The 24,749-nt window shown below is 41.3% G+C and overlaps 1 protein-coding gene across 1 annotated transcript in view; it reads left to right on the top strand.

Annotated features, from left to right (window-relative positions):
* pappa2 (pappalysin 2) overlaps positions 1–24,749 on the top strand; it is a 507,671-nt gene that overhangs the window by 354,163 nt on the left and 128,759 nt on the right. Inside the window, exons 12-14 of the mRNA XM_072274753.1 lie at positions 1,293–1,428; positions 19,696–19,909; positions 20,825–20,990. Of these exons, the coding sequence (XP_072130854.1) occupies positions 1,293–1,428; positions 19,696–19,909; positions 20,825–20,990 (516 nt within the window). The remainder of the gene's footprint in view (positions 1–1,292; positions 1,429–19,695; positions 19,910–20,824; positions 20,991–24,749) is intronic.

Genomic DNA, 24,749 nt, shown 5'->3' with positions numbered 1-24,749 from the left:
CTAAACATGTTCAGGTATATTTGATCTCACTCCAATTATTCTGTTGAGTACCCTGTGGTTTATTCTGTATTCAGCAATATGATTAGTTCTCCCAATTGAGTGCATTGTGCTGGGCATTGATCTTCCTATACTATATAGTTCTTACCATTCCATCTTCTGTACTAGACAATATATTAGATCCATGTGGCTTTACCATTCAATGAAGCCTACACTATACAATATATTGAACAGCCAAAGCATCCTCCATTATAGAGAAACAGCAATATACACTGTATACTGAACCACCATGAGTTCTCCATTGAGTGTATCCTGCAGTCGTATACTTGTACATACTGCAAAATATCCTTCTTTGAGCAATATTAAATCATTGCTTTAATATTAAATTCTTTACCCTGCACTGTTCATGTGTTGACCAACACAGTCTATTCTGCAATAAGTCCTACAGTGAAAAAAAAAATCTTTCCTGCTGTTTATATACACAACAGTCATAATCTTTGGGAGATTGGATCCAGGGAGCTTAGACCAAAAACCTAGCAAATAGCCTCGGTATCGTAAGCTCAGTCACTTACAACACCCAAGAAATAATTAACCCATGTTATTTTAATCGATTGGGAGGCGTTGATGTTTAAAGAGACCCAGTTGCTTTGTATGCTTGTCACTGGAACCAGATATGTAGGTGCTGTAGCAGTTACAAAGCAAATGGTAATATTGGTTTTCATAGCAAGTGGGGTTGGGTGCAATAGCAAAGAAATCCTGCTCTAATTATTCAGGGCTTTGGTGAGATCTGATTTGGGGTACTGTGTGACAGCACTAAACAGACTGGATGCAAAGTAGTGCATCTAGAATGAGGGTTTGCAGTCTTGAGATTCAGTTTCAGCCATTTAAGACTAGGATGAGGAGTTTGTGGAATTCACTACCTCAGAGTTGTAGAGGCTTGAGCATTGAATATAACATTTTAAACAAGGAGTATGGAAAGAGGGAAGGAATGTGGTATTGAGACAGAGGATGAACTCCAATAATATTGAACAGTGGAACACACTTAAAGGGACAAATAGTTTCTGTGCTTCCATTGTTTTCTAGATGTAGATTTATTGGAGTTTTCCAAATATAAGTATATATAATACTGTTTAAAGATTATCCCCAGAACGTTTACTGTTTACAGTAGATTTCTATCATGTATATATGTTTAAATGTTAACTTTCACAGGCTTCTTTGTTATTTTCTTAAATGGCTGAAAAAATACTGTTGATATTTCAAATGCCAAACTCTCCATGTTTCTCTTTAAAACTCAGGTCTTCTTTGATCACCCCGGTGTGGCCAGGTCAATTCTACTTTACCTCTCTGCAGATGGAACAACATTCCTTGATCAACAGCGTAAATTGATTAAAGTCCAGCTCACTGACACCAATGGACGCAACCACAGTCTGGGTATGTATGTTCTACCCAGCCACTTTACACTTCTACTACCTTGGATTTTATCGCTATCCTAATCATGAATTCTTCTTTCAACTTCCTTAATTTAAAAATATCTGTGCCTTTAAACCTAAATGAAAATGAAGCAGTAACAAGACAAAAGAGATAGGCTTACACAAGTTCAAGGAAAGGTGGAGACCTAGCAGACTCTAAGGGTTAGGAAAAAAAGGTTGCTTTGGTATCTGAAAAATGTTATAAAAATTTTACCAATTTTGCCTCTAACTTCCTCCCTCAAATTCACTTGGTCCATCTCTGGAGACAAATTGTCAACCGATATCTTTTATAAACCTACTGATTCGCACAGTTATCTTGACTATACCTCTTCCCACCTCATCTCCAGTAAAAATGCTCCCTTTTCTCAGATTCTTTGCCTCTGCTGCATCCGTTCCCAGCACGTAGCTTTCCATTCCAGAACATCCAAGATGTCCTCCTTCTTTAAAGTATGTTTCCCTTTACCCCATCTTCCCACCGTCTTAACAGTGATAAAATTCCCCTTGTCTTTACCTACCACCCCATCAATCTTCACATCCAACACATTATCCTTCACAACTCCCACTGTCTCCAAAAGGACCCTACCACTAAACGTAATTTTACCTCCCCTCAACTCCCTTTCCACTTTCCACAGGGATTGCTCCCTCCATGAATCCCTTGTCCATTCATCCCTTCCCACTAATCTCTTCATGACGCTTATCCCTGCAAGCGGCTTACATGCTACCCCTGCCCATACACCTTCTCCCTCACCTCCATTCAGGGCCCCAAACAGTCCTTCCAAGTAATGCAACACTTCATCTGCAAATCTGCTGGGATCGTCTATTGTGTCTGGCGCTCCCGATGCGGCCTCCTCTACATTGGTGAGACCTTTCGTAAATTTGGGGACTGCTTCGTTGAGCACCTCCACACCATCGGCCGTAAGCGGGACTTCCCAGTGGTCAAAGATCTTAATTCCCATTCCCATTCCAACGTGTCAGTCCATGGCCTCCTCTTGTGGCAAGATGAGTCCACCCTCTGGGTGCGGGAGCAACACCTTATGTTCCATTTGGGTAACCTCCAACCTGATGGCATGAATATCAATTTCTCTCTCTGGTAGAGAAATTAGCCCTCCTCTTTCTACCCCACCTGCCTATCACCTCCCTCTGGGTCCCCTCCTCTTTCCCTTTTTCCTATAGTCCACGCTCCCTCTTATTGGATTCCTTTTTCTCCAATCCTTGAATTTTCCCACTTAGCTGGTTTCACCTATCACCTCCCAGCAAGCCTCCTTCCCATCCCCCCTCCCCCACATTTTATTCTGGTCTCTTCCCCCTTCCTTCTCAAGAAGAAGCACCTCAGCCCAAAATATCGACTATTTATTCATCTCCATAGATGCTGCCTGAGCTGCTGAGTTCCTCCAGCATTTTGTGTGTTTTGCTCTGGATGTCCAGCATTTGCAGACTTTCTTGTGTTATAGGAAGTTCAAATAGGGAATGTGGAAAGAATACCTTGTAAATGAAATCAAAGCTAACATTAAAAGTTTACATAAATATGTTATGAGAATGGGAATGGCTCGGGACTATAAGGACATTAAAGATAGGTGAATGTAAGAGTATAAGAAAATGGATGAATTCTGTATCCATTTTGATTGCAGAGGGAAAAGACAGTTAGCATTGATTTAAGGCATGTTCCAAATATGTTCCAAGATTTGCTAAATAACCTAGCTCTAGAGAAAGGGATATGACTGACCCCTAGAATCTCAAGAATTGTATCTGCTATTGTAATAAGTAGGTAAAGCGGTGGTGATAATTATTTAAAAAATAAATCTTTCAAATCTGAAGGTCTAGATTTTAAGAGGGAGTGGAGACTGAAATGAGGAAATCAAGTTAGTTTAACACCTGCCATTGGAAAGCTCCTGGAATTAATGACAGTAACCTCTCCCAAAACGATATCCTCACCATTGAGGCTCCAGTAACCTTTATTTGGTTCTTTTGGGCAAGCCACACATTTTGCATGCTGCATCGGGTTCTCAAATCAGACTCTCTATTCTGAATTTTGTCAGATGAATTATTATCAGGTGGACAGAGAAATGTATACAGAGAATGTGCTCAAACTTTCCTTAAAGTAATACAGCATTGCCGTTGACTGTAGGAATCTCCTTTTCCCACTCCCTGAAAATCACTTGAAGTAGAGAAGAAACTTTGGGATGTTAATGAGAACCTCTACAGTACTACTGAACCCTATGTAACTGACAGAAGCAGTACACCACCTCAAAAGCCAGCCATCTGTCTGCCCCATCACAAACTTCTACCTATCTGCACATGAGTCTGCTGTTCCCAATTGGCCTCATTAGGAATAAACAAAAGAGGAAGTACAGTAGGTCATCCTTGATCCCGACAGAAGGAAGAAGAAGTAATATTGAAGAAACAATCCAATCTGTATTACTGCAACTTGAACATACACCTTGGTGAAAGTGTTATTCTAGTTTTGTGAAGGAAAGGGGATGTCAGGCAAACCATGGAGGTAATTTGCATGTTAGATATTCTTTATGTATTTAATAAGGTTCTGACAGGAGACATAACAAAATATAAATGCATATTGAATTGGACTTAATCTTCTGGCACTCTTTGTAAGGAAAAAATTAGGCCGTGGGAAAAGGGGGCTGTTGTATATTTAATATTTAAGTAATATTTCAGTAACCTTGTGTGTGTGTATATATATGTTGATTAAACATTCTTGTTCATTTAAATAATTCATTGTGAGTTGTATGTACAAATATGTGAATTGTATCTCGTGATGCTACCACATGATACATGCACACCTTACTTAAAGTAAACTTGAAGTCAGACTCGTATATCGGACTCTATTTCTTCCTGTGAGCTACTTTAATGTTTTGAAGTTACAAAACATAACAGCTGCACTTCATCTCATTAATGTGGAAGGACAAATAACATCTTCCAGTGGATCCACACTATGTTTCTCACAATGTATAGAAATTATTTGGGTGAAGGAATCTCGGTTTTCTGATGAAACTAAACCAGGAGACAGTGTAACTTATGTTAACTGGAGAAATCACATAGGGGCTTTTAATGTGAGTGGGAAGAATGAAATAATCCATTTTGAATTCAAGGAATATTTATTTAAAGGCAAGAGGTGGGGACAGGATAACTGAATCATTTTGTAGAATTATACTCTGATTTCAGTATTAATGACAAATCTGAATGTCATCAGTGTTTCTAATTCTAACAGATAATAAAGAAGACACATTTCTAGCAGTTCAATTGCACAACCAAGTTTTCTCTTGATTGGGTTCTTCCTGGTAGAAGTCACCTTTGCAAGCTTGATGCAATTTTCTATATTATTTCATTAAAATCCCTTTTTATCTAAGACATCTCTTACATTGACTATGCATATATGTGATCCTCCTTTCTTTACCCCTCTACTTTAAAACTGTTTATTTGTACCTTTTAAATTTGTTAGCTCTAATTCTTTTCCAGTTCTGGTGAAAAGTTTGCTGGATCAAATGCAGGAAATTCCAGATTTACTGATGGGCTTGGAAGGTTGAATCAGCCAGTTTGTTCCATTTCTGGGGTCAACATGGATTTCATTGATGAAATCCTTGGTTTTATTAAGGTTTCCCAACACATTGTTGAGCAATCACATCTTGGGTCCTGCATCAACTCCAACAGCATCTTCCAAACACACATCTACCATCAGTAGGGCATCAGGGGCATGGAAATGGCACCTCCATGTTCCTCTCCAAGTTACACACCATTCTGAATTAGAAACATACAGTACAACTGCTCCTTCATAGTCATTGGGTCTAAAATTCTGGAGCTTCCTCTCCAGCTGTGTTGTGAGTGTAGCTTCAGCAGAAGGAGTGCAGTGGCTTAAGAAGTGGTCTCACCTTCTCAGGGACAGTGAGGGGTAGATAATAAACGCTGGTCTTTCCTATGATGACCAGACCTTGAAATATGGACAAAAACAAAAATCTGACTGGCAAGGATCTGCAGTGCCACGGATTTCAATGGGCATGATCAGGGGCAAATTTCCCTTTTAAAATCCTTTTGTATATTTTTATACTTCCAAATATTTACAATTTGTTGATTTTTTTTTAGTTAACTTAAGAATATACTTTTTTCAATTTTAACTATGTTTAAATGTCTCTGAATTTAAGAAGCAGAGCTGTTTTGGTCGGATCTCTCCATTTGGCCAGTTCATTGGCTATATTTAAGAGGGAGTTAGATAAGGCCCTTGTGGCTAACGGGATCGGGGGTATGGAGAGAAGACAGGTATAGGGTTTTGAGTTGGATGATCAGCCATGATCGTAATGAATGACGGTGCAGGTTCGAAGGGCCAAAAGGCCTACTCCTGCACCTATTTTCTATGTTTCTATGTTTAACGTGGGGTCTTGTCTCTGCTCAGCATAAATCCAGCATAAACTCATGGACCATTTCGGGAACTCAGCAGCTTGATGTTTAATATTCTGTGCGTTACTTGCTCGCTTTTTGCTGTTTGTGCGATTTGTTCTTTTTTATGCTTTGGATATTTGATGTTTTCTTTAAATGGGTTCCATGGTGTCTCTTTTTTGCTGCCTGTGGGAGAACAAATCTCAAAGTTGTATACTGTATACCTACTTTGATAATAAATGTTCCTCAAAACTTTATAAAAACTTAGAATTGCTGGACAGCTGCTTGAGGCTGCATCTGGTCCTATGGCAGACACAAAGATGTTTATGCAGCTATGGTGCCTGAACTGCTGAGTGTTACTGCAATACTTTATTTTGGTTTTTACATTAGTTCTAGTTGTGTCATTATCATTTAAATGCTGTTTTTAGATGATTTTCGATTGGGTCATAGCACAATCTAAATCCTGTTGCTTGAATGGGATACACAACCAAGCTGCCACTGTCCAGGTGTTGATTATGTAGGATATGATAACACCATATCACTGTTTAAGTGCACTTTACAGAAAGATCGAAGGGTTTGTTACTGCCTCTGAATGCTGCATAATATACACGTAATGGCCACTTTATTTGGTCCAGGAGTGGGATGAGGAGTGGCCTTCTGCAGTTGTGGCCCACCCACTTGAAGGCTTAATGTGTTGTGAGTTCAGAGATGCCATTCTGCACACCACTGATGTAACACATGTTTAGTTGAATTTCTATCACCTTCCTATCAGCTTGAACCAGTCTGGCTGTTCTCCTTTGACAGCTCTCATTAACAAAGCATTTTCACTCACTGAACTGCTGCTCACTGGATGCTTTTTGTTTTTGCACTATTCTCTGTAAACTCTAGAGACTGTTGTGTGTGAAAATCCCAGGAGATCATCAGTTTCTGAGAAATTCAAATTACCATGCTTAGCACTAACAATTATTCCATAGTTAAAGTCACTCAGATCGCATTTCTTCCTCATTCTGATATTTGGTCTGAACAGCAGCTGAACCTCTTGACCATATCTGCATGCTTTTATGCATTGAATTGCTGCACATGATTGTCTAATTAGATATTTGCATTAATGAGCAAGTGTAGCTAATAAAGTGCCCACTGAGTGTATATCAGCTGCTTCAAAAGGATCAAGGTTTAAGTATAATTATTCATATCTTATAAATATCATGATTTGCTTGGATAGCTGTCTATAAATTGATGCAATCCAATGATATCAGTGTTTAAAAGTCATGTATTGATAATAGTGTACATGGTGTCACTGAACAGAAGGTCTGCTTTATCTGACCAGTGCACAGATTACATGTGGGCAGGAAAATGTTTCATGCCTACATTTGCTTGTTTAAGTGGAATATATCGGTGATGTGGTACTGACATTATTGTTGTTATTATGAATGCCCTCGGTACAGTTCTGTGTAATTATGATTTCAATCTAAATTAAGCAGGTTAACATGGTATAGTGTTTAAATCATTCCTCAGTATTACAATTGTTTGCGATCAGTATTCATCTTTATTTTTGAGAATGATATTACTGTTGTTATGGTAGTTCATGGATGATATTCAGTAGTATTGGTATGGGCTGCTGATAGACTACCATAAATGGTCTTTGCCCAAAACAAAGGTTTTGGTGAATTTCGCAAAAAAATATTGTATATTATCAAGGAATGGGCATTTAATTGAATGGAAGTGCAAATGAAAAAGAAACATTCTTCTGATATTAGTGATACTATACAATGTAGCCAAAGGTAATTGGGAATAAGTGTCAGGAAAGCCACATTGCTATTATTTAAATATAATTCTTACAGTGACTTAGAATGAATTTGGACTGTCAATTTTGATTAAATACAGCCCTACTGTTTCAGGATTTAATTGTGTATGTCTGATGCAGTGACATAGTATCAATGGTTAAATATCTGAGGCACTGCTGAAACCTCAAATCAACTTTTCCATTTGTTGCTGTTGAAACTGTTCTCAGCACTGTGAGGGACATCTCTTATGGCCACTCTCAGCTCCAGCACCACCTCCATCTCACCTCTCCTCCCCACCCCTCGCCCATCTGCCTCCCAATCTCCACCTAGCTACCATGAAAATGGAGTTTTTGTCAATCTGGCCAGGAGCAGCCACTCTACGAGATTGGGTGCTGGACCATCTAAAGTCTTCAGGTCAGGGGCAAGGAACTCCCGTAGAGGCGCAATGAACATATTCTCTGAGTCTGGAACAGTGAGGGTTTTAATAAGTGGCTCAAGGAATACCATCTTTGCAGCTATCTTTATGAAGGGAGGCAAATGAGTGTGCGGAAATTATCAGACTTTTACTTTGCTTTCCACTGCAAGGAAAAGTTGGCTCCATACTTTCTGACTGTCTCCTTTCTGTTGTCAAGAGATGCCGTGGGAATGGTATAGATTTGGGTCATTTTACTAGACAAGCAATATGATGATAATTGTCTGGCAAATTCAAATAATGCATTTGTTAGTACTCTTTATTTCGGGGTGCTGTAATGCAGCGGTCCCCAACCACTGGGCCGCAAATCATGTGCTACCAGGGCATGGGGAAACGATATGAGTCAGCTGCACCATTCCTCATTCCCTGTCACGCACTGTTGAACTTGAACATGGGGTTGCCAACTGTCCCGTATTTGCCAGGACATCCCGTATATTGGGCTAAATTGATTTCTCCCATACAGGACCGCCTTTGTCCCGTAATTTCCCCGCTAAGGTAGAGCATTCCTATGAAACCTTTCGTGCCGAACTGGCATACAGCGAAGAAGCAATTACAATTAATTTACATGGGAAAATTTTTTGAGCGTTCCCAGACCCAAAAAATAACCACCAAATCATTCCAAATAACACATAAAACCTAAAATAACACTAACATATAGTAAAAGCAGGAATGATATAATAAATACACAGCTTATATAAAGCAGAAATAATGTATGTAGAGTGTAGTTGGGAAGATTAAGTCAAAACCGATTTGTGGAAAAAATTGATGGAGAAGATCCTGAGAGGCAGGATTTTTGAACATTTGGAGAGGTATAATATGATGAGGAATAGTCAGCATGGCTTTGTCAGGGGCAGGTCGTGCCTTATGAGCCTGATTGAATTTTTTGAGGGTGTGCCTAAACACATTGATGAAGGAAGAGCAGTAGATGTAGTGTATATGGATTTCAGCAAGGCATTTGATAAGGTACCCCATGCGAGGCTTATTGAGAAAGTAAGGAGGCATGGGATCCAAGGGACATTGCTTTGTGAATCCAGAACTGGCTTGCCCACAGAAGGCAAAGAGTGGTTGTAGACGGGTCATATTCTACATGAGGTCGGTCACCTGTGGAGTGCTTAGTCCTAGTCATAGTCATAGTCATACTTTATTGATCCCAGGGGAAATTGGTTTTCGTTACAGTTGCTCCATAAATAATAACTAGTAATAGAACCATAAATAGTTAAATAGTGATATGTAAATTATGCCAGTAAATTATGAAATAAGTCCAGGACCAGCCTATTGGCTCAGGGTATCTGACCCTCCAAGGGAGGAGTTGTAAAGTTTGATGGCCACAGGCAGGAATGACTTCCTATGATGCTCTGTGTTGCATCTCGGTGGAATGAGTCTTTGGCTGAATGTACTCCTGTGCCCACCCAGTACATTATGTAGTGGATGGGAGGCATTGACCAATATGGCATACAACTTGGGCAGCATCCTCTTTTCAGACACCACCGTGAGAGAGTCCAGTTCCATCCCCACAACTTCACTGGCCTTACGAATGAGTTTGTTGATTCTGTTGGTGTCTGCTACCCTCAGCCTGCTGCCCCAGCACACAACAGCAAACATGATAGCATTGGCCACCACAGACTCGTAGAACATCCTCAGCATTGTCTGACAGATGTTAAAGGACCTCAGTCTCCTCAGGAAATAGAGATGGCTCTGTCCCTTCTTGTAGACAGCTTCAGTGTTCTTTGACCAGTCCAGTTTATTGTCAGGGATCTGTTCTGGGACCCTTATTCTTTGTGATATTTATAAATGACCTGGATGACGAAGTGGAGGGATGGGTTAGTAAGTTTGCTGATGACACAAAGGTTGGAGGTCTTGTGGATAGTGTAGAGGGCTGTCAGAGGTTACAGCAGGACATTGGTTGGATGCAAAACTGGGCTGAGAAGTGGCAGATGGAGTTCAACCCAGATAAGTGTGAAGTGGTTCATTTTGGTAGGTCAAATATGATGGCAGAATATAGCATTAATGGTAAAACTGTTGGCAGTGTGGAGGATCAGAGGGATCTTGAGGTCCGAGTCCATAGGACGCTCAAAGCAGCTGCACAGGTTGACACTAGTTAGGAAGGCATACGATGTGTTGTCCTTCATCAATCGTGGAATTGAATTTAGGAGCTGAGAGTTAATGTTGCAGCTATCTAGGACTCTGGTCAGACCCCACTTGGAGTACTGTGCTCAGTTCTGGTCGCCTCACTACAGGAAGGATGTGGAAGCCATAGAAAGGGTGCAGAGGAGATTTACAAGGATGATTCCTGGATTGAGGAGCATGCCTTATGAGAGTAGGTTGAGTGAACTCGGCCTTTTCTCCTTGGAGCGACGGAGGATGAGAGGTGATCCGGTAGAGGTATATAAGGCAATGAGAGGCATTGATCGTATGGATAGTCAGAGGCTTTTCCCCAGGGCTGAAATGGTTGCCACAAGAGGACACAGGTTTAAGGTACTGGAGAGTAGGTACAGAGGAGGTGTCAGGGTTAGGTTTTTTTGCTCAGAGTGGTAAGTATGTGGAACTGGCTGCCGGCAACGGTGGTGGAGGCAGATACGATAGGATCTTTTAAGAGACTTTTGGATAGGTACATGGAGCTTAGAAAAATAGAGGGCTATGGGGAAGTCTAGTAATTTCTAAGGTATGGGCATGTTCGGCACAACTTTGTGGGCCAAAGGGCCTGTATTGTGCTGTAGGTTTTCTATGTTTTTATGTTCCTATTCCTTTTGTATGCCACCTACTAGATGTGAACACAGTCCATTTTGAAATGACAACAAGAAGCAGCTACTCTTTTGTGCAATTTAAAATAAATGTGTTTGGTGTTGCTTGAAGTCAATTTAAACATTTACCTCGCACTGCTTTCTTAAATTGATTACAGATTGTGTGGTATTGGCTATTGTGATTGTATCCTGCCAACCCCCTTATGTATGGCAAAGAGGTAGTAAATTTGAACAGAAGGTTTACTGGAGTAGACTAATGCAATAGTTTTGGCTAGGGGGAGGCAACTGATCTGTACATTCTACCTTATACACTTTGAAATTGCACTGGTTCTATGAAAGATACAACATCTTTCTTTCTGCTTGTGTGGCTCTGACATTTGAGTTTTTCTGATTGTGTCTGGCTATTTATCCAGTTGTATGCCAGTTGTAAGAGAAAAGATACAGTTGTTCTTCTAGCCCTTATACCCCAATAAAATTTGGAAGGGACCATTTTATCTTTGGCTTTATTTATATTGCCTTTCAAGGAAGGGTGCTTCCATTCCTTTTTGAACAAGGTCAAAGTGATTTTGATGGTGCGTGCAATTGTTTGGTAATGCACTTGGATTTTTTTTTATAGTTTTGAAGCACTGTTGTTCCTTGGACAACTTTCACTGGATCAGTCCTACCAAAGGCAATGTTGAAATCTTCAATGTTTTCTTTGTCAAAAACATTGTGTTGTCTGTAGATAATCACAAATGCTGGGCTCAGACTGGCTATATCCAATTTAAGAATGACATGAATGTTATAGTTGATTTTAATCAATACCACATATCTTAAATTTAAATTGTATGATAATTGGCTGTCTTGGTATAAGTAAATTAAAAGGAGTGCTTGGAAAAGCTTACAGTTAGATATCTTAGTAATTTTAGTTGTTTTTAAAAACTGTTTCTTACCTCATTGAAAAGTTGTGCAAAATCTGTGCTTTTCATCGCTTGCTAATTTACAGCTGAATGTTAATACTATACGTACTTATGTGACTGCTACATCTGTAAAGAATGCTAAAACGCTGACTGTCTTTCAAGGATTTTCTGTTTTTATTGAAAGATTGCTGCTGTTTCATTCTGCATGGCAATGTGAGCTTTATTTATTTATGTGACTGTAGACATTTCTGCCAAGGCGCCTGAGAATGTAATGGCAAGTTACCATCTGGAACTGCTGCAGCACTTCATAAGAAGATATTCTGAAGTACTGCTGGCAAGGTTATTCCTGGATTTAGATCCAACAATGACATGGCAATGGTGATATATTTTCATTTCAGGATGGCAGGGAACCTGCATGTTGTGGTATTCCCATTTTACTGACGACCTTCTTCTTCTTCTTCTTCATTGTTTTTATGGCACAGAGTATAACTGGGGGAATTTTTCGCAATGGTGGGTTGACACCAATTACTGTACTGGCTTGATATGGAGTATGCTTGGAATGTTATCTGATCCTCTCTGTATCCAGTGTTCTCAGCCATTTCAAGATATCACCTGGAGTGAATTAGTTTGGTTTGCAGATTGGCTTCGGTGACAGTGGGGATCTTAAGAGGAAGATAAGGTGGTTGCAAATACTTCAGCCCCCTTTTGAACACTCACATGAGAACGCCCTCTATATCATTGACAATGTACTTGGAGCCTTCTAGATGTGGGAAGATCACAAGCTGGATTTGATGAGTTGTATGATAGTTTAGTTTTATCCATTGCATTCTCATTTTGTTTGTTAGCATGTATGTAGTTCTGTTCTGCAGTTTAATAAGGTTGACACCGATATAACCATACTGTTCCCAGCATGCCTTTCTGTGCTTCATATTGACCTTGATTAATTTCCTGGCTTGGGAGTTACAGTAGAGTGAGTGGAGTGTCAGACAATGTCATTGTGTATATTTCTGCTGCTGCAGATGGTCTACAGCACTTGAATGGATGCTTGGTTTGAGTTGTTGTGAGCATGTTATATGGTGTCACATGATGGAGAGTGTCTTTGTTGTGAACATGGGGTATTGTCTTCACAAGAACTGCGTCATTTTCTCACCGCTATTATGAATGAATACACCTGCCACAAATAGAGTAGGGGAGTCTCGTTTCCGTAATACCTGTATACTGAGCTGTGTCCACAACTGTTCGTGGTTACTTGCTGTCACGGGCAGAGCAGAAGCTGCAATGCATCTGAGTAGGATGGTTTTTGTGGTGAGGATCAATGGGGACATTCACATTTCTTCAGCCTCCTGAGGAAGTAGAGTTTCTGGTAAGCTTTCACCAGCTAATTAGCTGCTGGTAAGCTGGTGAGGAATCCAACAATGTCTCAGTTTTAAATGTCTTAATCTGACTTTTAGCCTTCTCAAAAGCTTTGAAAGTTTCTCTCTCTCTAAACTTCTGCAAGTACAGTACAGTGATCTCCATGTTCTCGCAGTTTTGTGTAGAAAGTACCCACTTCCCTCATGTATATTTTGATTTCTGCTGCTTTGGATCTTGGCATTTGAATTTCTGCTTTTAACCTCTCTAGCTCTCTCACCTCATTTCAAAAGGCTCTCTAATCCTACTCAACCAAATTTATTTTTCTAATGGATTGATAATAACACCTGGAATTACTCCTCAGAGTTTCACTCCTGTTCACTGCTTCCATTTTCTTCTTAAACTGTTCCTGGTCACATTTCGCATTCTTACTCTTAACAGACACTGCCACTTATCAAAACCCATAACATATTTGAACACCTCAACCAAAACTTCTTATTGTACTCTGCTTAAGGGTGAATAATCCCAGATTCTTCTGTCTTAGTACCTGAATGAAGCCAAGGATAGTCTGCAAGTACACTAACAGCCAGCTTCTGAATACAAATAGCTCTGCCCTCAGTTATGATCTCACTTTTGTCCGCCTTTGCCTGCACCCGCCACGATGGCAGCCTCCTCTTCCATAGCCTTGTCTCCAAGCCCAATTCTTTGGCAAGGATTCCACACCCTGTGCTGATGACCCCTTCTCCTGACTTCAACCTTCCTCCTCTTCTTGGACACTCTGCTCTGGATCTTTTCATCTCGAATTGCCATCTCAACTTCAGTATTCCTCTCTCCTCCTCCAATTTTATCACCTCAGAATGCACTGTCCTCTACTCTCTGCGCACCAGTCGGAACCTTGCAGACAAAGTGTGTGCTGTTATCGTGTGGCCCACTGACATCTACCTTGCTGACACCAGGCAGCAATTCCCAGACACCTCCTCATACCTACCTCTTTCTGGACCGTCAGAAAACTGCCTCTGACATCATTACTGACTTCATCCAGTTTAGAGATCCTCCCATTCACTGCCACCAAACTCATAGTTGCCTTACCCAGACTACTCGCTTCTGCCTCCTGGCCAAGATCCACAAGCCAGACTTTCCAGAGTTTTGGGACCCATATCTCAGAAAGGATGTGCTGTCATTGGAGAGAGTACATAGGAGGCTCACGAGGATAATTCTGGGCCTTAAGGGGTTAACATATGAGGAGCGTTTGGGCATGTACACACTGGAGTCTAGAAGGATGTGTGGGAATCTCATTGAAACCTACCGAATGCTGAACAAACTAGATAGGGTGGATGTGGAGAGGATATTTCCTGTGGTGGGGGTATCCAGAACTACAGGGTCAAAATTGAGGGCTGACTTTTAAGAACAGAGTTAAGGAGGAATTTTTTTAGCCAGAGAGTAGTGAATCTCTGCAATGCTGTGCCACAGACTGCAGTGGAGGCCAAGTCTGTGAGCATATTTAAAGCGGAAGCTGATAGTTTCCTGATTGGTCAGGGCATGTGGTGAGAAGGCAGGTGTTAGGAGTTGAGTGGTTTCTGGGATCAGCCATGGTGGAATGGCAGAGCAGACTCGATGGGCTGTATGGCCTAATTCTGCTCCTATGACCTTATGATCTTATGGTGAAGAAGAGGCCATCAGGGCCAAAGAATTGAAAGTTATTGAGGAGATCGAGAGCATGAAAAGTGTCACGGATGTAAATAGGAAGGGTCTGACCAAGGGGATAGAATGGAATTGAGATACGAGTACATGAGTTCAGTGGGGGAGGAGCAGACTGAAACAATAGGTCTGTCCCTGTTTGGATAATAGTCCACACTGTTGCTCCTTTTACCGAAATACATTATCATACCTTTCCCAACTATATTCCATCTGCCACCTTTTTGTCCACTCTTCCAATTTGGCTGTTCTGCAACAATTGCATTGCTTCCTCAGCACTACCTACCCTTCCCCCTATTTTTGTATCATACACTATGGATGTTCAGTCCCTATACACTTCTATCCCCACCAAAGCCTTAAAGCTCTCCGCCTTTTTCTTGACAAAAGAATCAACCAATTCCTCTCACCACAACCCACCTCCGTCTGTCAGAAATGGTCCTCATCCTGAACAGGTTTTCCTTTGGCTCCACCCACTGGCTCCAAACTCGAGGGATAGCCATGGGCAGTGTATAGGGCCCAGCTATGGCTGCCTCTTTGTTCCCTATGTGGAACAGTCCATGTTCCAAGCCTTTCCCAATAATACTCCCCAGTTCTTCCTCCGCTACATTGATGACTGCACTGGTGCTGCTTTATGCACCCATGCTGAGCTGGTCAATTTAATCAACTTTGCCTCTAACTTCCACCTTGCCTTTAAATTCACTTGGTTCATCTCTGACTCCTCCCTCCTCTTTCTCGATCTCTCTGTCTTCATCTCTAGAGACAAGCTGTCAACTGACATCTTTTACAAACCTACTGGTTCCCATAGTTATCTCGGCTATACTTCTTCCCACCCTATCCCCTGTAAGAATGCTACTTCCTTTTCTCAGTTTCTTCACCTCCATCACATCTGTTCCCAGGATGTGCCTTTCTGCTCCAGGACATCAGATATGTCCTCCTCCTTTAAAGAACAAGGTTCCCTCCCTCCGCAGGTGATGCTGCTCTCACCTGCCTCTCCTCCATTTCCCAAACATCCACGCTCACCCCATTTCCCGCCACCTTAACAGTGATAATAATCCCTCTTGTCCTTACCTACCACCCCATCTGCCTCTATATCCAACATATTATCTTCTGCAATTTCTGCCATCTCCAAAGGGATCTTGCCACAAAACATACCTTTATCTTCCCCTCTGCCAGCTTTCCCACTAATTGCACTCTCCACAATTCCCTTATTCATTTGTCCTTCCCTAATAATCTCCCTCCCGGCACTTATCCCTGCAAACAGCCTAAGTGCTACATCTGCCCACATACCTCCTCCCTCACCTCTGTTCAATTGGGGAACCGCTTCATCAAGCCCCTCCGCTCCATGCGCCATGTGCAGGACTTCCGTTGGTGAAACATGTGCCAAGATTAGGCCTCACTCAGGATGAAGGAGCATCACCTTGTATTCCATCTGGGTAGCCTCCAACCTGATTGCATGAATATCAATTTTTCCTTCTGGTAAACAAATTTTCTGCCACCCCTTCCTCTATTCCCCACTCAGACCTTTTACCTCTTCTCACCTGTTTATTACTTCCTCCTGCTCCCCTGGTTCTCTCCTCCTTCCTTTTCTCCTATGGCCCAGTGTCCTCTCTATAAGATTCCATCTTCTCCAACCCTTGACCTTTCCCAACTATCTGGCTTCACCTATCACATTCCAGCTAGCCTACTTCCCCTCACGCCACCTTTTTAGTTTGGCATTTTCCCCTTCTTTCTCAGTCCTGAAGAAAGGTCTCGGCCTGAAAAGTTGACTCTGTATTCATTTCCATAGATGTTGCCTGACAGTGATGGTGTGAGTTTAGGAACTCTTATATTGTGTGCTTGTGATGCCATTTGTGCTTGCTATCTTGTGTGTGCTTTGTGCTGTGTATGACTGTTGGCACTGTGCTTTTCACCTTGACCCTGGAGTAACACTGTTTCATCTGGCTGTATTCATGAGTATTAATGATTGAATGCCAATTAAACTTGAATTGAATTAACCTGCTGAGTTCCTCCAACACTTTGTGTGTGTTGCTTTGGATTTCCTGCATCTGCAGACTTTCTTGTGTTTATAGTGAAAGAAGGGTTAATTAATTTTTGTTGCCTTTAGTACAGTCTTGGTTAACTGCTCATCGTTTAGACAGTGCAAATATGTTGTAATTAGATCAGTCCATGCATGAATAGACCTCACCTTCCTCTCTCTTAATCTGTCAGGCTGCAAAAAGATGTGGTTAAAAGTGGAACAGTGGAAAGTCCTTCCACTTTCAGGCATGAAGATTGTTTATGTAATGTGCGGCACATTTGATTAGTAATAACTTATGCTGTCATTTCGCTTGTTGTTAGGACTACTTTGGATTTGTTTGAATGTTCCATTGCAAATTTATGTGCACTTTAACTGGCAGCAGAATGACTGCAAAAGTTTAAGTTTAAAAATCAGTTCCAGCTCCCTGAAGGTTCACTTGGCAGGTGGACTGGCTGGTGTGCAACTGTGTCATGCTGACCAGCAAAGACCTAAGTTCAACTCCTGGCGGTTCCTGACATGAATGACGATGTTATGGGGAAATAAATAAAATACACGTTTGAAAATTTGTATATCCCTAATGTCTTTCAGCCAACAAACTACTTTGGAAATGTAACCACTATTATAATACAGGGAAGCATCACAAATATTTCGTTCATCTCAGGATGCCAGGTGTAGCAAAGAAATTGGATGTAATACTGGGAGAAAGTTCCTGCTTATTGAATAATTCTGTGGCTTCTTTTTCATCATATGGGTGGTGAAATGGGACCTGGGTTTAATACTTCATTGGAAAGGCATTATCAAAGTACAGAGGGTTTTATGTGGTACATTCATATTATGTGGAAGTTGTAGACAATGGCAGCATTTAATGGTTATTGCGAATTGCTCCTGAAGTGAGGAGCCAGTGGTGCGTCATCACCTATTTTTTTATGTCAAGCATAACCTATGACTTTCTGATTTCCGAGCAAGGATCGCACCATTGAGCTAAGCCAAACAAAGAATTCAATTGGGTTAACCCTCCTGATAACGAAAAGAGAAAATAATCATCTGATATTTCTGATACTCACCACTGTATCTGGAGCTGGTGCCTAGATGGAAATTGGCCTCGGATATCCAAGATCAGTCTATTTGTAATGCCTTGGTTTAACAGTTGCATATGATGTTACCTCAAGAGCAATCCACCCCTGAGCAAAGCACTGGATAGGATCCACTGTTTCTGGCATTTCATATCAGCATGCGAGCAGAGCAGAAAATTGGAGGGAGTTGTTTTAAAATAAAGTCCATTCCTGCAACTTTTATGCACTTACTCTGTGAATTCTATTAATCAATTCTCACTTGCAATGGGGGTTGGGGGGTCTATATAAACACAAGCAATCCTAGAGGGAAACACCAACAACTGTGCACTGAGGATGTCACCTCAACTGGTGAAGCAAGCTAATTGCCAAGCTCAGTGAACACCACAACATCAAACTGTGAAAGACGTTTGGAGTTTTTGGATCAGATTAGAGGGATAGACACTCGTTTCATTGTACAGACATAATTGAGCATCACCTTATGTGATGTCTGTTCCATTTTCTACTAATGTTGTTAAAGACTCAACTTCAAGAACGGTCCTGTGCAATGTATTCAGTTTTTCTCCTTGCAGAGTATCTTACTTGCATTAGTTATGGTTAGATTAGATTAGACGTCAAATTGAGTTCTGCAGATTTTCACACTTGTTTTTGCCATCCAGCTGTGTGGAGGTACAGGAGTGAGAAGGGCAAGTTTTGCATATTCATTGTCTGGATGGAGAAAAGCAGTGGCTTTTTATGTTCTTTTGTCCATGTCATTACTGTCATTCATTAGTTTTTCAAAAATTAGAAATATTTTAACCTCTTTCCCACTGTCAATGATTAGAGACACTTTAGAGATATTTCTGTCGACCTGATTCCACATTTAGGCCAACCTCCAACAGCACATACGCCATGCTGCACCGTCTCTGGCGTGTATTCACCTGGACTGCAACAGCATGCAAGCCCGTAGCTTGAGGCCTAGTCCTTGCTACAGTTGATGCTTTGCAGCTGTCTCATCACTTGTCTCGCCACCAAACAAGGGAACCAGGCCTGTAGAAGCTTATATTATCCATGTCCAATAGGGTCTTGCGATTACAAGGGAAATGTCTGAGATAGTCACCCATAGTTACGCTGCACATCGCCTTCGTGCACCAACTCAAATGCCTGCGAGTAGCAGGCAGCAACATGGTCTGCTCCCAGGTCAGCCTTTTCAAATCCAATCGGGTCCTCGGTCATGCCGGCCGGCTCCTTCACTGACAAGCTGGCCTGCTCCTTCAACACCTCAGCTGGCTCCTTTGACACCTTAGCCAGCATTGCTGGCATCCAGTGCAGCTGCTCTGATCAATAAACAGCTTAGTGATGGTGTAGATCTTCAGTACCTGAAGTTCGTGGAGTCCAGAATTGTCTTTCAATTGTAATGAAACACATTTAACAAAGAAAAAACTCCTTTGCACCCCCAGCGGCTGCTGCGTCTGAATACGCTGTCATCCTTCTGGAAATTTAAAACTCATCTGAAAGCAGACACGTGAATAAAGAACATAGGAGAATCAGAAAATAAGGTGGGCTGGGAAATGGAAGTGTGAACAGAGAATGTGGGTTCTACTTTATTGCATACCCCAAAAATAATTCAACACTGCGACAGATAACGGATCTTGTGGGAGGAAACACTTAATTATCAATAAGTTAGTAATGGATAGCTTGAAATATACACTTAATTTTGAATACTTTTTTTTGAAAAAAACTTTCTTTTATTCAGGATGAAGAAGATAAAAATAGTACTGTTTATTTCTTCCAGTCAGGTGTCTTTTCCTCTAATATATTTATCTTGTTTAATTTTAGGTACTTATGAATTGAGTTGCAAGAGGAATCCATTAATCATAAATGTGACTTCCAACACAGACCTCACCTTCTATAAGACAGCATCAGTTCTGCTGAATATGTCCTCACCACTTGTGGCTATTTCTGGGGTGGCTCTGCGTACCTACAATCATTTCAATTTTGCTATTACATCCAATTGTCGAGAACGAGAAGGATGCAAGGACCACAAACAAAGGTATGAGGTTTATACATTAAGGTGTGAGGCTTAAGTTGTTATTTAATGCAAGACAGGACGATGACTTGGTGGACAACATAATACTTGAGTTAGCTTATGACAGCATCAGAAATTTCTGGGTCAACTGAAGCAGTGGTTGGATGCAAGATAAATCATTTTCTGTGGCCCATTTGCAGTAAGGTTCTCTCTAGATATTAAATAATATTTTTATTTTAACAGCAGTCAACAAGTAGTATTTTTCTGCAGTATTAGCACTTTCTATGAACTGGATTGAGTCTGTTCATTTGTTAGCTGTATTTTAGGTAGAAGAGACATTACACAAATCAGGTTGGATGGCCATTATCCACAGAACAAAGGGCAATGCCTATTGCATAATATCATCCAGAATTGCAAACTCACTAGTTTTGAAGAGATGACATAAAGCTTATTGCTACCTTCTTTTCTTCAGGTGGTATCTTCAAGCAATGCAGTCTATCAGAAATAATTTGCTTTTGAATCTGATAATATAGAACCCAATGCATAGTTGGACTTGGTGTAGCAGCGACACATTGTGTGCATTCAACCATATGATTTCAAATGTCTGCGCAATGCTTATTTACTTTGCTTCCACTAACCTTTCACTCCAATAAATCAACTTTCCTTTTGTCTCTAAAACATTGTCCTCATTTATTAAGTGAACCCAATGAAACAATTCACCCTGTTATTTCTCAGCTTGTATTTTAAATCAATGAATAAACTGCTGGAGGACCATAGTAGTCAAGCAGCATCTCCTAAACATTGACTAGTCCTTTCCTCCTACAAACACTGCTGAGTCACTGAGTTCATGCAGCAGATTATTTGTTGCTCCAGATTCCAGCCTCCTGTGTCTCTGTTGTGTTTTAGATCAACTTGTTACACCCGTTCTCTTCTTTATAGCTGTGCTTCATGTTCTTGTGATCAAGACTGGTGTGAAACTTTATCAATACCTCATGCAACTGTGAACTGCGCTGTGGATGGCAGTGAGCAAATGGAATGTCACGTCACCTGTGCGAGAGGATTATCATTGAAGTCTGTGTGTGGCAAATACCTTAGCCCTCTACAGGTAAGACCATAAGACATAGTAGCCAAATTGATTAATTCAACCCATTCCCTTTCACTACTTTGATGTAGTACAAGGGAAAATCAGTAACAGAGTGCAGAATATAGTAGTTCAGTTACAGAAAAAGGGCAGAGAACGTAGACAATAAGGTGTAAGGGACATGACAAGGTAGATTGTGAGGTCAAGATTTCATCTTTAATGTACAAGAAGTTTGTTCAAGAGTCTTCTGTCCCATTCAAGAACATGGTAGAAGCAGTTCTTGAGTTCTTTGTATTTTCTGCTGATGGAAAAGGGTTAAAATGAGAATGTCTGTGGTGGGAGGTTTGTTGATTACGTTGGCTGCTTTTTCTGAGGCAGGGCAGCCTGAAGCAATGGCTAAGTCCATAGATGGGAGGGCCTTTTTTGTGATCAATTGAGCTGTGTCCAAACTGTCTTCAATTTCTCATGATCCTGGAAGTTAAGATGCATTCAGATAGGATGCTTTTAACGGTGTATCTATAAAAATTGGTGAAGTTTAATGGGGGCATTCCAAACTTCCTTAGCCTTCTGAGGGCATTGCATTGACTTGGTTGGACCTGTACAGGCTATTTGACCAGGGAGGGACTGTGCTTGATATTATCTTAGGGAATGAGGATAGGTAACAGATTTTATTGTCTATGTAGGAGCTCTTTGGAAATGGTAATGATAGCTCAGTAAATTATGGAAAAATATAAAATAGGGCCCTAAGCACTGGCAGTATAGGGGTGGATGAAGCGGATGGTGTCGTGAAAACTGATTTTGATAACGAAGATCATGACCTGGGAAAGAGAGATTGTGAACAGCTGCTAGTGGTAAAGCAACAGCTAATGTGGGAGCCATTTAAAAGCAAGATAAAAGCTGTGTTCAAGATTAGTATGTCCCTATCCGTAAAAGAGGCAAAGATGGCAAATTTAGGTAACCTTGGTGATGAAGGATATTGAAGGTTTGAACAGGGAAAGGGGGAAGTATGTCCAAAGAGAATCCTGAAATCTTTTATGAGTATATTATATGCACGAGGGAAGCTAAATAGGGAAAAGATACAAGAGAGGGAATCTATGATGGACCCAGGGTATATAAGCAAGATCTGATTTGAATGCTTCTCATCAGTATTCACAAGGGGGAGGTACATGGAGGCTGAAGAATTAAAGGAGCAATACACTGCAATTCTGGACCATAGCTCTATCAGGATGGAAATATGGAGTGCTGGAAATATTGGAGCACATTAGGGTGATTCGTTCCCTAAGTGAAGGAAACAAACAAGGAGATTGCTAGGGATCATATGGAGAAAAAGGCGAATGGTATGCTGGCATTTATAGCGAGAGGATTTGAGTACAGGAGCAGGGAGGTACTACTGCAGTTGTACAAGGCCTTGGTGAGACCACACCTGGAGTATTGTGTGCAGTTTTGGTCCCCTAATCTGAGGAAAGACATCCTTGCCATAGAGGGAGTACAGAGAAGGTTCACCAGATTGATTCCTGGGATGGCAGGACTTTCATATGAAGAAAGAATGGATGAACTGGGCTTGTACTCGTTGGAATTTAGAAGATTGAGGGGGGATCTGATTGAAACGTATAAGATCCTAAAGGGATTGGACAGGCTAGATGCAGGAAGATTGTTCCCGATGTTGGGGAAGTCCAGAACGAGGGGTCACAGTTTGAGGATAGAGGGGAAGCCTTTTAGGACTGAGATTAGGATAAACTTCTTCACACAGAGAGTGGTGAATCTGTGGAATTCTCTGCCACAGGGAACAGTTGAGGCCAGTTCATTGGCTATATTTAAGAGGGAGTTAGATATGGCCCTTGTGGCTACGGGGGTCAGGGGGTATGGAGGGAAGGCTGGGGCGGTGTTCTGAGTTGGATGATCAGCCATGATCATAATAAATGGTGGTGCAGGCTCGAAGGGCCGAATGGCCTACTCCTGCACCTATTTTCTATGTTTCTATGTTTCTATGGCTGATGTAACAGAAGACCAGAAGAATGCTAATGTTGTTCAGAAGTAAGCAGTAGGGATAGGCCAACAAACTACAGGCTGGTATGACTTACATCAGTGGTAGGGAAGTTGTTGAAGAAGGTTCTGAGGGACATGATTTATATTCACTTGGAAGGGCAGAGACCGATAAGAGGAATAAACTGAATTTTGTGCAGAGGAGATCATGTCTCACAATTCTGCATGAGTTTTTAAGCAGGTAACTAAGAAGATGGATGAAGATAGACATGGCTTACATGAACTTTAAGTGTTTTGACAAAATCTGATGTTGTAGGCTTTTGCAGAACATGAAGACACAAGGTATCTGAGGCGTGCTGGTGAACTGGATCTAAAATGAGTTACTTGGTAGGAGGAATGGGGTAGGGATTCTACTGACTGAAGTCTTCGTCACGTGATGTGCAATGTGATCAATGCACAGATCTTTGTACTACAGAGCAATGACTTGGAGTAGAGTTTAAGGCAGTGGGATGAAGTTTGGAGAAGATGCAAATACGGGTGGACTTGTGGATAGTGAAGAAATTTCAGGGGAACAGTCGGGCATAGATCAGATGAAAATTTGGGTGGAGTGGCGGTGGATGGGGTATCATCTAGCCAGGTGCAAGCTAATGCTCATGGAAGCATTATTAAAGTAAATGGCAGGGACTGTAGGAGCATTGATGTATAGAGAGACATTGGGATGCAAGTCCAAAGCTCTCTAACAGTGATGCCATAGGAAGAAAAGGAAGTGAAAAGGCATTTGCTATGCCTACCTTCATAGTCCAAGGCACTGAATATAAGATATGGGATATTGTGACATAGTTATATTTTTTTTTAAATTCAGAGGTGAAGCATGGACAGGCCCTGCCAGTGCAATGAGATGTGATGCCCAGCAACCCACCTATTTAACACTAGACTAATCACAAAACAATTTGCAATGACCAATTAACCTACTAACAGTACCCATAAACTCTTCTCAGGCTTCCAGCTGGGTCCAGGGATCAATTTTAACCAGCGTTTCGATGACATACTCTGCCATCTTTGCATCAAGGATGATGCCTAGGCATGTCTAGTCCAGTGGTATATATACTTATCTCCCGTTGTCCATCTCTCCTGATTAGTTAGCCCTCAACCAATCAGGTTTCCACTGTCCCACCTTGTTTAAAATTATATTCCAATTCTTACTTAGAGTGAGACCCTCATTTTTGTTGAAATTCTTTCTGAAGTTTGGTGACCAGAACTGTACACAATATAAGTCGGATCAGGGAGCATTGGAGGCGTATCCGTTTGGGTTATCCAGGGAAATAAGTGGAAGCAGAACATTGCAGGATTGACTTTAACAACACACAACTACTGTGCCACGTCAACGCTTTTGGGACTGCCTGGTGAAGGCAGCCATTGAAATAAGACTGTAGAGGATAATAATTTCAACAGAAACAAAGGTCTCACTCCAAGTAAGAAATAGAATACTGTTTTTATCAAGGTGGGACAACATAAAGCTGATTGGTTGAGGACTAACCAATCAGGAGGGATGGATGGCAGGGGTTGAGTATGTATACCACCAGGGTAGTCGTGCCTAGGCATCATCCCTAATGAAGATGGTGTATTTGTCATCGAAACATTGGTTAAAATGGACACTTGGACCCGGCTGGAAGCCTGAGAAGAGTTTATGCATCATATATGCCTGGGAAGAACGAGTTCCTTTTTTTTCTACTAATGGTATGTCTCTAAACTCTGGAAGGAAACTGGACCACCCAGGGAAATACACACAGTCATGGGGAG

Source organism: Mobula birostris, chromosome 12 (assembly GCF_030028105.1).
Source record: "Mobula birostris isolate sMobBir1 chromosome 12, sMobBir1.hap1, whole genome shotgun sequence".
NCBI classification, from domain to species: domain Eukaryota; kingdom Metazoa; phylum Chordata; class Chondrichthyes; order Myliobatiformes; family Myliobatidae; genus Mobula; species Mobula birostris.
Note: the sequence above shows the minus strand (reverse complement) of the source record. Positions and strands in the feature narration are given on the sequence as shown.